This window comes from Conger conger, chromosome 9 (assembly GCF_963514075.1).
Source record: "Conger conger chromosome 9, fConCon1.1, whole genome shotgun sequence".
Taxonomy (NCBI): domain Eukaryota; kingdom Metazoa; phylum Chordata; class Actinopteri; order Anguilliformes; family Congridae; genus Conger; species Conger conger.
Window position 1 is genome coordinate 41,790,666 of NC_083768.1, and position 12,939 is coordinate 41,803,604.

The 12,939-nt window shown below is 49.0% G+C and overlaps 1 protein-coding gene across 1 annotated transcript in view; it reads left to right on the forward strand.

Moving 5' to 3' along the window:
- The window catches only part of LOC133137665 (atrial natriuretic peptide receptor 1-like), a gene marked incomplete at its 5' end in the record, with an annotated part of 70,617 nt that overhangs the window by 46,726 nt on the left and 10,952 nt on the right, over positions 1 to 12,939 (forward strand). Inside the window, 5 exons of the mRNA XM_061256004.1 lie at positions 1,309 to 1,386; positions 4,568 to 4,672; positions 5,189 to 5,260; positions 6,622 to 6,781; positions 8,940 to 9,095. Of these exons, the coding sequence (XP_061111988.1) occupies positions 1,309 to 1,386; positions 4,568 to 4,672; positions 5,189 to 5,260; positions 6,622 to 6,781; positions 8,940 to 9,095 (571 nt within the window). The remainder of the gene's footprint in view (positions 1 to 1,308; positions 1,387 to 4,567; positions 4,673 to 5,188; positions 5,261 to 6,621; positions 6,782 to 8,939; positions 9,096 to 12,939) is intronic.

The window sequence follows — 12,939 nt, forward strand, 5'->3', positions numbered from 1 at the left end:
CTCAGAAAAGCACTTCGGGCCCTACCAGTCACAAAAGAAAAACAGTAAAATAAATAAATTAAATCATAGCGAAGGAAACGCAATTAACTTGTTTACATGAGACTCCTTCCCCCCCAACAACTTCACAGGGACTAGCTCGAAATAAGAGACGGTTAACTTTGTTGCAGGGTAAACAGGCGAAGGTCAATTGCCAGCAAACTGGTAATGGAGATCCGACAGTTAATCCACGCGGGAGTCCGGAAGCCAGGCAAACAGATACAGCAAAGGAAATCCAAAGAGTATTCAAGGTCACAGGCAGAGGGTCGAAAACCATAAGGCAGTCCAAACAGGCAGATAAACAGAATCAAAAATCCAAAAACACAAACCTGGAGTCCAAGAACAGCGGGTCATAAACAAACAGAAGGATAATCCAGAAAACAAGTCAAAAACAAAACGGGTCTTGGTACATGGGCAGATCAGACAGTAAAAACACTGGAGAGCAATCTGGCAAATACTTTTTTTCCCCTTAATTTTCACCCCCCAAATTTACTCCTAAACTGAAAAATACAGCAGACTCCCACCCTTTGCGAAAATTATTTCTGAGAGACAAATTACTCGACCTGGTGGGATTCTCACTCGTGCTCTGTGGTTCCCCAATTTGCGACTGTTTGTCAATTCGCGACGGGATATCCTGCAAACTCCTGAGCTTCTCTCCTGCCTGCGGTGCAGATGTGCCGATTTATGTGAGATTTCCGCTCCCGCTCGTGGGCGTCAGCGATCAGGTGCCAAATTCAGAACAACAATATCTGTATATAACCATATATAAGGGCCATTATAATCGATGGCATGCATAAGGCTAATCATGGTGGCGAGGTAGGGAGGGAAAGGTGCAGCCTGAAGAGATGAGTCTTCAGTCTGCGTTTGAAAGTGGTCAGAGACTCTGCCGTTCTGACATCCACGTCCTTCCGGGAGAGGTGGGGAGCCTGGGTACGGTAACGCATCCTGTGTTAGTAGATGTGCGCTCTGTATTACTTTCCCAGTTAGCACCCATCAATGGGAACACTACACAGCCCTGGCGCCACCAGGTCTCATTGCCGGTTACTAGGGCCCCCCGTCATTTAGCTTCTCAGTTGTGCCCGAAGACTCTTCGCTCCGACTCACGTCTGTGCAAGCTTTTTTTTAATGCCGGGGGTTGGTCTGAACGCTCCCCGATTTGACAGCAGGGGTGAGGGCTGGTGATTGGGTGATTGGGCGATTGGGCATTCCAAAACCGGGGGTAGAAATGCTTGGATTGGCTGACACTGTACTGTGCTCTGTTTTTTCCCGCAGGGGAATATCACGGCCATAAAGTACGTCAACAAGAAGCGCATCGAGCTGACCAGGAAGGTGCTGTTTGAGCTGAAGCACGTGAGTCTCTGGACGTCTGAACCTCACTGGAGCTGTCACTCTGCACACACTACTGGAGCTGTCACTCACACACACTACTGGAGCTGTCACTCACACACACTACTGGAGCTGTCACTCACACACACTACTGGAGCTGTGAGCTGCACACACTACTGGAGCTGTCACTCACACACACTACTGGAGCTGTCACTCACACACACTACTGGAGCTGTCACTCTGCACACACTGCTGGAGCTGTGAGCTGCACACACTACTGGAGCTGTCACTCACACACACTACTGGAGCTGTCACTCTGCACACACTACTGGAGCTGTCACTCACACACACTACTGGAGCTGTCACTCTGCACACTACTGGAGCTGTCACTCACACACACTACTGGAGCTGTCACTCACACACACTACTGGAGCTGTCACTCTGCACACACTACTGGAGCTGTCACTCACACACACTACTGGAGCTGTCACTCACACACACTACTGGAGCTGTCACTCACACACACTACTGGAGCTGTCACTCACACACACTACTGGAGCTGTCACTCTGCACACACTACTGGAGCTGTCACTCACACACACTACTGGAGCTGTCACTCACACACACTACTGGAGCTGTCACTCTGCACACTACTGGAGCTGTCACTCACACACACTACTGGAGCTGTCACTCACACACACTACTGGAGCTGTCACTCACACACACTACTGGAGCTGTCACTCACACACACTACTGGAGCTGTCACTCACACACACTACTGGAGCTGTGAGCTGCACACACTACCGGGGACTCACACACACACACTACTGGGGACTCACACACACACACTACTGGGGAATCACTCACACACACTACCGGGGACTCACACACACACACACTACCGGAGACTCACACACACACACTACAGGACACACACACACACTCTACCAGAGACTCACACACACATACACACATACTACTGGGGACTCACACACACACACACTACCGGGGACTCACACACACATACTACTGGGGACTCACACACACACACACACACACACTACCAGAGACTCACATACACTACTGGGGACACACACACACACACACACACACTACCAGGGACTCACACACACTACTGGGGAATCACTCACACACACTACTGGAGCTGTCACTCACACACACTACTGGAGCTGTCACTCACACACACTACTGGAGCTGTGAGCTGCACACACTACCGGGGACTCACACACACACACTACTGGGGACTCACACACACACACTACTGGGGACTCACACACACACACTACTGGGGAATCACTCACACACACTACCGGGGACTCACACACACACACACTACCGGAGACTCACACACACACACTACAGGACACACACACACACTCTACCAGAGACTCACACACACATACACACATACTACTGGGGACTCACACACACACACACTACCGGGGACTCACACACACATACTACTGGGGACTCACACACACACACACACACACACTACCAGAGACTCACATACACTACTGGGGACACACACACACACACACACACACACACACACTACCAGGGACTCACACACACTACTGGGGAATCACTCACACACACTACTGGGGACTCACACACACACACTACCAGGGACTCACACACACTACTGGGGAATCACTCACACACACTACTGGGGACTCACACACACACACTACCAGGGACTCACACACACTACTGGGGAATCACTCACACACACTACCGGGGACTCACACACACACTACCGGAGACTCACACACACACACACTACAGGACACACACACACACTCTACCAGAGACTCACACACACACACACACACACTACTGGGGACTCACACACACACACACTACCGGGGACTCACACACACATACTACTGGGGACTCACACACACACACACACACACACACACTACCAGAGACTCACATACACTACTGGGGACTCACTCACACACACTACTGGAGACTCACACACACACACACACTACTGGAGACTCACACACACACACACACTACTGGACACACACACACACTAACACACACTACTGGGGACTCACACACACACTACCGGGGACTCACACACACATAGATTGTAAAAAAAATTCAAAAGCTGTGTAAGTAAATTGTGCGGGATAGGGACATCTGCTAAATGCCTGACTCAACCTAGAATTTATCATCTGAAAATTTGTGTTGTGATGTTATTCTTTGTGATAATAAGGCAACAAGGTACACAGGAATACTTTGAGAACTGTAATGCCATAAAAACATAGTGAAAAGAAAACAATGATAAACAATTCTTGATGAATGTGCAGGGTAATTTATTACTGGCGTGACAAACTTTTCCACCCACAATGGAAAGATTCAAGTACATATTCATGCATTTTCACACATAGATAAATAGTCTAAATCTGAATATGAAATGTATGTGAAACACAGATCAAATGTTTATTTCTTTTCTTTTTCTTATATCATATACAACACACACAACACACTCCACATATTGAGCAGCACTGAGTTAAGATATGTCTGCTCTATTTGACAAGATAAAGAGGAAAAAAACAACTCTGGGACAGAATTTCACCTGCACGATTTACTTGTTACAGAATGCAGATGTACCTTTTTTTTTTTGATGTCAGAATACTTATTTTGGTTTTCTTACGTGCCTGTCTGGCAAGCGTTGGCATGACAACGGGCGAAGTTATTGAGAGAAAAGTTGTCTAACTATGAGCCGTCCCCTCTGGAGACTCAGTGGCTGGAGAGAAGCACACACACACACACACACACACACTTGCGCACACTTCCCTGTAATATGTAGTGGCTCATTAACCGGGTCGTCCTGCCTTTCACGGCGGTGTTCTGCGTTGTCAGGGGACCCGGCGCGTGCCTGTGTCTGTCGCTCCCGGTTAATCCGGAACGGGAGCGCTCCCAGCGGAGACTCCTCTTAGACATAACAACATCTGCTGCGCTCCTGTCGAGGGGCGGACGCGGGAATGCTTTTAATCGCGCCTCGCCTCTCGCCGATCCCCGCCGCGCGCGAACGTTCAAGTCCCGGCGTCTGGTGCCACCGCAGGTTAAATACAAATGTGCCGGAGTTTGTTGTACATTTTGTAGTTCCACGCCTGACTCCCCCTCTTCCTACACCCCCCCCCCCCCCCCCCCCCCCCGGCTGCAGATGAGGGATGTCCAGAACGAGCACCTGACCCGTTTCATCGGCGCCTGCATCGACGCCCCCAACATCTGCATCATCACAGAGTACTGTCCCCGCGGGAGCCTGCAGGTAACACCGCGCCCAATCAAGTCTTTTTTTTAATCCGTGGTTGTTTTTCAGATTTGTGACTTTGTTTCACGTTTTTTTTTCACACGTACTCGGTAAAGACGCGTTGAAATCGCACAGCGTTTTAAATCCTGGGATTTTAAGGTGTGGCTGATGAATGGATTTAACACGGGAAGCAGAAGCATGATTTATTCATGGGCGCCCTGTTGCCCTTTATAAATCCTTAATAACACAGCTATAGATTAGTTATAAATGTTTCATAGGCAATTAATAACACATCTATAGATGCAGTTGGCTGGGTTCCCCTAGCCAACAAGGGCATCACCTTTAACTTGGTATTCAGCTGATCTCTGAAATAATATATATTTGTGTGTGTGTTTCTTTGTCTGTGTGTGTGTGTGTGTGTGCGTGTCCGTGTGTTTGTGTGCGTGTATTTTTTTTGTGTGTGCATGCATGTACATGTGTTTTTGTTTGTGTGTGTGTGTGTGTGTGTGCGTGCGTGTGTCTTTGATTATTCAGGACATTATGGAGAACGAGAGCATCACCTTGGACTGGATGTTCAGATACTCTCTCATCAACGACATTGTGAAGGTGCGTGGTGGGCCCCCTGCCCGGCAGGCTCCCCCTGCCTGACAGAGCCCCCCCTGCCTGACAGGGCCCTAAAGGGGCGTAAAGGTACCACAGGTCATTTCAGACTCCTAGCGGTCAAGAGAGGAATTGCAGCAACAAACGCCCTCAAACCACAACACTGTTTATCCCTCCGCCTTCTCTGCGAAGGCGCTGATATTGAAACGCCATTGGCTGTGGCAATTGGAACCAATTTTCAACCAATGAGCTTTAATTATTGTACAGCTATACAATGTTTTGGTACAGAGTGCCGGCCCGTTAACTGTCTATTTTGAAACCCAAATTTGACAAATGAACACAGGCAGAGGGTGAGTCAACATGCCAGTGTGCCTTTGTCAATGATGGGAAGGGATTTACAATGGTCTTGTAACAACGTTTTGTAAATCTTACCTATTGTACCCTTTAATAAAGGATTCACACTGGCTCCACGGGCATTATTGAACTACGCTTATGTTCAGAATACGTCCAGAATATATCAGAACATAAAACGGCCCTTTCCCTCTCTCTCTCCATCTCTGGCTCGCTCCTTTCATGAGTCACTTGTACCGTTCTGACTTCCTTCCCTCCTCTCAGGTTACTTAAAGTGGCTTTACTGGCACAGGCAATTGCATTAGCAAGGCACGGCTAAAATCTGTCTTCCCAGATTCTCTTCCATCTTCCATCTTTCTTTGTGCACCCACCCCCTTCCGCCCACCTCCAAACACTCATAAATACATGCATTGGGAAGAATAGGTACAGAAGATATTTTGGGGGGTTCTTGATTTAATGGTGCCTGGAGCTCAGATGGGTGGGCCATTGCTTCTCACTGGGAGATGCAAGTATGTTTTTTTTATTATGTTTGTGTACTACTTTGTGTTATCTTGAAGCTGTTTTTTTATCATGTTTGTATGTCCTTTTTAAAATGAGAAAAAACATGTATTTATTTATTTAAATAAACTTCCGTCCCCTCTCTTGATTAACCCCTTCCCTCCTTCCTTCCCTCTGCTCCCCATCAACAATCTCTCTCCCTTTCTTCCTCTCTCCCTCCCTCTCTCTCCCTTTCTCCCTCCCTCTCTCTCCCTCTCTCTCTCCATCTCTCTCCTTCTCTCCCTTTCTCCCTCACTCTCTCTCCCTCTTTCCCTCTCTCTCCCTTTCTCTCTCCCTCTTTCCCTCTCTCTTTCTCTCCCTCTCTCTCCCTCCCTCCCTCTCTCCCTTTCTCTCTCCCTCCCTCCTTCTCTCCCTCCCTCTCTCACTCTCCATCTCCCTCCCTCCCTCCTTCTCTCCCTCTCTCTCTCGCTCCATCTCTCTTTCCCTCTCTCCCTCCCTCCCTCCCTCCCTCTCTCCAGGGCATGGCTTTTCTGCACAACAGCGTGATCGTCTCCCACGGCAGCCTGAAGTCGTCGAACTGCGTGGTGGACAGCCGCTTCGTGCTGAAGATCACGGACTACGGCCTGGCCAGCTTCCGCGGAGAGGCCGACAGCGAGGACGCGCACACCTTCTACGCCCGTGAGTCATGTGACCCTCCTCCGCACGTCATGTGACCCTCCTCCGCGCGTCATGTGACCCTCCTCCGTGAGTCACGTGACCCTCCTCCGCGCGTCATGTGACCCTCCTCCGTGAGTCATGTGACCCTCCTCCGCGAGTCATGTGACCCTCCTCCGCGCGTCATGTGACCCTCCTCCACGCGTCATGTGACCCTCCTCCGCGAGTCATGTGACCCTCCTCCGCGCGTCACGTGACCCTCCTCCGCGCGTCACGTGACCCTCCTCCGCGAGTCATGTGACCCTCCTCCGCGCGTCATGTGACCCTCCTCCGCGAGTCATGTGACCCTCCTCCGCACGCCGCCGGCCATCACAAACCGCTCCTGTGCTGTTCTTCCCCTTCCTGCAAAAAAATAAAAAACAAAACAAAACTCTGCCATTGTGAAACTGCGCTGCTGTGACGTCTCATAACGTTACCATAATAACGTAATGCCTAACTCATAACTCATAATGCCTAATTCAGGGAAACAAAGACATGTTTGTTGTGACAGGGAAATTCTGCCCGCGGGAGGGTTTTATTATTTCTTATGTGTCAGGGTTTGGCAGCGACTGAATGCCACAATGCCTTAACCACATGAAAACTAACAAGCTGCTACTCTGATCATAATGAAGGAGAGACAGGAAGTAGGCGTCAAACTGAATAAAATAACATAATTATGCCGTCAGAAACATCGCCCTAAAAATCTAAAACAATGCTCTTCCGAAAAAAGGCAAGATCTCAGGACACACGTTGTTTCTGGAAAACTGCCCAAGAACACGCCCTGTTCTATCATTACTGTACCTGGGGCTGAAAATGAGTGCCTCGGGAAACTTCACTGAATTCACTGAAAGAAAAGGCCTGCAGAGCCTTCTATGCAGTCCGAAAACAATTCTTCCAGATTGATATTCCAATTAGAAGTGAAGTATGGGGTCCACTCAGTCAACACAACTGTGTTAGATTGGAGAAACATCCAATTGAAGCCCTACATGCAGAATTCTGCAAAACAGTGCTAAACATCCAGCAAACAACACCAAACAATGCATGCAGGGGCTGAATTAGGACTGTTTCCATTGGTTATAAACATACAAAAAAAGATCACTCAAATTCTAGATGCATCCGAAATCAAGTCCCAAAACAACACCGTGGTTCCATGCAAGATCTGAACCGTGAAGAGTCCGCAAGTCAGTCCACAACTCCCTCTGAGACTAACTAATCATCTCACGCCGAACAATAACATCTCACAGACCAGCACTGCTTCGCAAACACAAATCACAATAAACCAAACTGTCAAACAAAAGAAAACCATTCATCAGGAACATTGGAACAGCCAAACCAAAACACAAAACAAGCTTAATTGCTGCCTGGCCCTAAAACGACAATGCAAATTGGCCGAATGTCTCGTGACTGTCGGAGATATGAAGCAGAGACGTGTCCTTACCAAGTACAGACTCAGTGACCACAACCTAGCCACTGAAAAAGGTAGGCATAAAACATTCTGGTGGCGGCACGGATGGTGCAGTGGGTAGCACTGCCGCCTCACAGCAAGGAGGTCCTGGGTTTGAATCCCCGTCAGCCGGGGCCTCTCTGTGCGGAGTTTGCATGTTCTTCCCGTGTCTGTGTGGGTTTCCTCTGGGTTTTTGGACTTTTTTTCATTAAACAAATTAAAGACGCAAATTAAAACAAATTAAAGTTACTTCAAAGCTTTGCAAGAACTACTTGAAGACCAAAGAAGAGCAAGGAGTGCTGCACAATCAACAACCACCTGACCTCAAACCCCACTGAACACGGGGACACTTGAAGACAGACAAAAGCCAGGCATTCAGTAACATCACAAGATGCTCTTTGGAAGCTAATAATAATGCTGGGATAACATCAGGGATCATCAGGTTTTGCGCAGATTTGTGGAGTCCATGCCAGCTTGAGTGCCCATTGCCATTAAAGCAAATGTTGGATTCAACTTTTCATTCACACTGTTGTGCTGATAATCTAATTGGTCAATTATATAATTACAAATACTTTTGGAACATTTGGCCTTAAACAGCGAACCCTTAAAGGTAGAGCAAATTCTCATCCCTGTCCCTTTCATATTTCTCCCTCCTCTCTCTCCTCTCCTCCTCCTCCTCCTTTCCTCCTCCTGTTTTAGGAAAGCTGTGGACCGCCCCGGAGCTGCTGCGGGCTGAGTGCCCCCCGCCCAGCGGGACGCAGAAGGGCGACGTCTACAGCTTCGGCATTATCCTGCAGGAAGTGGCGCTGCGCAAGGGCGTCTTCTACCAGGAGGGGGAGCCGCTGAGTCCCAAAGGTGAGAGAGGGGGAGCCACTGAGTCCCAAAGGTGAGAGAGGGGGAGCCACTGAGTCCCAAAGGTGAGAGAGGGGGAGCCACTGAGTCCCAAAGGTGAGAGAGGGGGAGCCATTGAGTCCCAAAGGTGAGAGAGGGGGAGCCACTGAGTCCCAAAGGTCAGAGAGGGGGAGCCACTGAGTCCCAAAGGTCAGAGAGGGGGAGCCACTGAGTCCCAAAGGTCAGAGAGGGGGAGCCACTGAGTCCCAAAGGTGAGAGAGGGGGAGCCACTGAGTCCCAAAAGTGAGAGAGGGGGAGCCACTGAGTCCCAAAGGTGAGAGAGGGGGAGCCACTGAGTCCCAAAGGTGAGAGAGGGGGAGCCACTGAGTCCCAAAGGTGAGAGAGGGGGAGCCACTGAGTCCCAAAGGTGAGAGAGGGGGAGCCACTGAGCTCCAAAGGTTTGAGAGGGGGAGCCACTGAGTCCCAAAGGTGAGAGAGGGGGATCCACTGAGCCACTGAGCTCCACAGGTGAGAGAGAGAGCCACTGAGCTCCAAAGGTGAGAGAGAGAGAGCCACTGAGCCCCAAAGGTCAGAGGCAGGGAGAGAGAGAGCCACTGAGTCCCAAAGGTGAGAGAGGGGGAGCCACTGAGCTCCAAAGGTGAAAGAGAGAGCCACTGAGCTCCACAGGTGAGAGAGAGAGCCACTGAGCTCCAAAGGTGAGAGAGAGAGAGCCACTGAGCCCCAAAGGTCAGAGGCAGGGAGAGAGAGAGCCACTGAGTCCCAAAGGTGAGAGAGGGGGAGCCACTGAGCTCCAAAGGTGAAAGAGAGAGCCACTGAGCCCCAAAGGTGAGAGAGAAGGGGAGCCACTGAGCTGGGGCTCTTTACAATCACTAGGTAACAGAGGGAGAGTGTGTGTGTGTGTGTGTGTGTGTGTGTGTATGTGTGTGTGTGTGTAGGTGATGAGTGTGTGGTCATGTGTGTTGCACGCACACACGCTCCAAAACACATACACGCACACACTCACACGCACACACTCACACGCACGCACGCACACGCACACACACACACACACTTACATTCACACATACACTCACCGAGGTAGGTAGGTAGGTATTAGGTAGAGTTGTACACAAGCTTGTTAATACAAATATTTAATCAGCCAATCATGTGGCAGCAACTAAATGCATAAAAGCATCCAGACGTGGACAAGAGGAAGATCCAATGAGCAGTTCTGTGGGCAGCAGTTCAGTGAACCCAAACGCCTTGTTAATGAGAGAAGGGCAAGACTGGTCAAAGCTGTCAGAAAGGTAACAGTAACGCAAATAACCATGCATTACAACAGTGGTATGCAGAAGAGCATCTCTGAACACACAATGCGTCAAACCTCTTAAATGGATAGGCTACAGCAGCAGAAGACCAACAAGAATGCCTAATAAAGACACACACACACACACACACACACACACACACACACACATAGAAACACACATCCAGCACACTGTCTCACCCAGAGTGCCTTACAATGAAAGAGACTCACATGAGCCAGCATTCACCTGATTACTGAGCAGGAACTTGAACAACATCTCCACACCAGTGTGTAACGATGAGACATTCCAAAAGTACCAGTGTTTGTTCACTATACATACTAAAGTACAAACTCAGACACCACACGAACTAAAGTACAAACTTAAGTGCATATTCATACATAGTACGAGAAAAACAAAACCAACTTCAAATCATTCTTCACTCTTCCACTGAGCTGGACTTTTATTTTGTAAATTAATTCTGAGAGCGTTTAGAACAGTTATTAAGAACGTTTCAGGGTATGCTATCAAGTGCACATATTTAATAATGACTGGCAGTCTTTACTCGAGATGAAAAGCTTACAATGGCCTCAATGATCGAAGATTGAAGACATTTTTATTCAGCTTAAGACGGTAGAGGAAGTCTTTTAAAAAAATACAGCTGTGTTTCCCATAATGCATCTGTGGCATCTGTGGATCTGGGTGAAATGCCCTGTGAATTCAAAAGGCCAGATTTGTGAAATGAAATGTAAGTGTTTTTATTCTCCGGGTTGTGAAGAGTGAATAGGCTCTTTGTGCGGTGTGATACGTGCAGTGAAAGCTTTTCTGATTGTATCAGACCGGGTCACACAAGAACGCAATGTGTTCTTTGTGTCCAGAGGGAGTGATATAGTATCTCCACTTAGAGGTGAAAGCTAGATGCCAAGTTTGTCTGTATGTATGTATGCCTGCCTGCATGTCTGTCTGCCTGTCTGTATGGCTGCATGTCTGTCTGCCTGTCTGCCTGTTTTTCTGTCTGACTGCCTGCCTGTCTGCCTGTTTTTCTGTCTGACTGCCTGCCTGCATGTCTGTCTGTCGGCCTGTCTGTCTGAGTGCCTGTCTGTCTGCCAGTCTGTATGTCTGCATGTCTGTCTGCCTGTCTGCCTGTTTTCTGTCTGAGTGCCTGTCTGTCTGTCTGTCTGCCTGTCTGTCTGTATGTCTGTCTCACTCAACACTTCCACATAAACATTTGGAAGAGACCCAATGGAAACAGAAAGAGAACACAACACTCCCAAAGAAAAACAAAAAGGATGAAAGTAAAAACTACCAATGAAAATTTATTTTTCTTTTTTTTTATCTCACTATGTGCATGTTACAAAAAACCCAAACATATTGAGGCCAAAATCTAGCCCATTACACCAAGCCCATTAAAACAGAGAAAGAAAGACAGAAAAAGAGAATGATTATAGTTAAAAAAAATGTTTTCCCAGTTCAATGCCCCACAGGGCTCACCCCCGTAGATGGCTGTGAGCATTTGTTACCTGTGAGTTGGCAGCAGTGTGTAAAGTCGTTGCCAGTAAAGAACCTTTGAACAGAAAAGTGAATTGAGTGAGAGAGAGAGTGGTATCCAGAGGCCACGGATCTCTCTAATCTAGTCCCCTTCCCTCTCTCTCTCTCTCTCCCTCTCTCTTTATCTGTCTCTGACTTTTTGTGTTTCTCTCATTCTGTTTTTCCCCTCTCTCATTCTCTCTCTTTCCATCTATCTCCCTCTCCGTCTCTCTCCCCCTCTTTCTCTCCCTCTGTCTCTGACTTTTTGTGTTTCTCTCATTCTATCTTTCCCCTCTCTCTCATTCTCTCCCTCTCTGTCTCTCCCCCCTCTCTCCCCACCTCCCTCCCCGTCTCTTCTTAGAGTAGCTGATGTTCCGCATCACCTCCTCTGTGTGAGGTGATAGCCCTGGGCTCTGGCCCATCCCCCCCTGTATCTGGCGCAGGGTGTGTGTGTGTGTGTGTGTGTGTGAGTGAGTGAGTGTGTGTGTGTGTGTGTGTGTGTGTGTGAGCCCTGGGCTTTGGCCCATCCCCCCTGTATCTGACCCACACTCCCTCAGTGAAGGCTCCCCGGTTGAGGTTGCCAAGCAGGGCCCACGGATGCTCTGCCCGGTCAGTGCGTCGCCCCGGGCGACGGGATACAGGGAGCCCCCTCCGGACACGTGGTCCTGATGGGAGAGATGAGTGTCACTGTTAACCGTGTGTGCAGAGGATAGAGAATGGGTGTGGGGCATGGGGGGGGGGGGGGGGGGAGTGGAGATGAAAGGGGGATGTTGATTTTTTAAACCTCTGGAGGATTCCATTTCATTACAGCACCCCCTCCCTGTCCCCCGTCTCGCTCTCAAAGGCTTTCAGGTGAAGGTAGTTTGAAGAGAAGCCCTTTACAGTGGATGAAACAAGCTGACCTTCGGAAGGATAACAAGCAGAAAATGATTTTTTTTTAAACATCAAAGTCTTCACGCTCACGCTCTGCACATGCGACACGGGTCTCGTCTGGGCCCCTCTGAAAGCTCCGTGTCTGAGTCTTCTGCCCGGTCGCG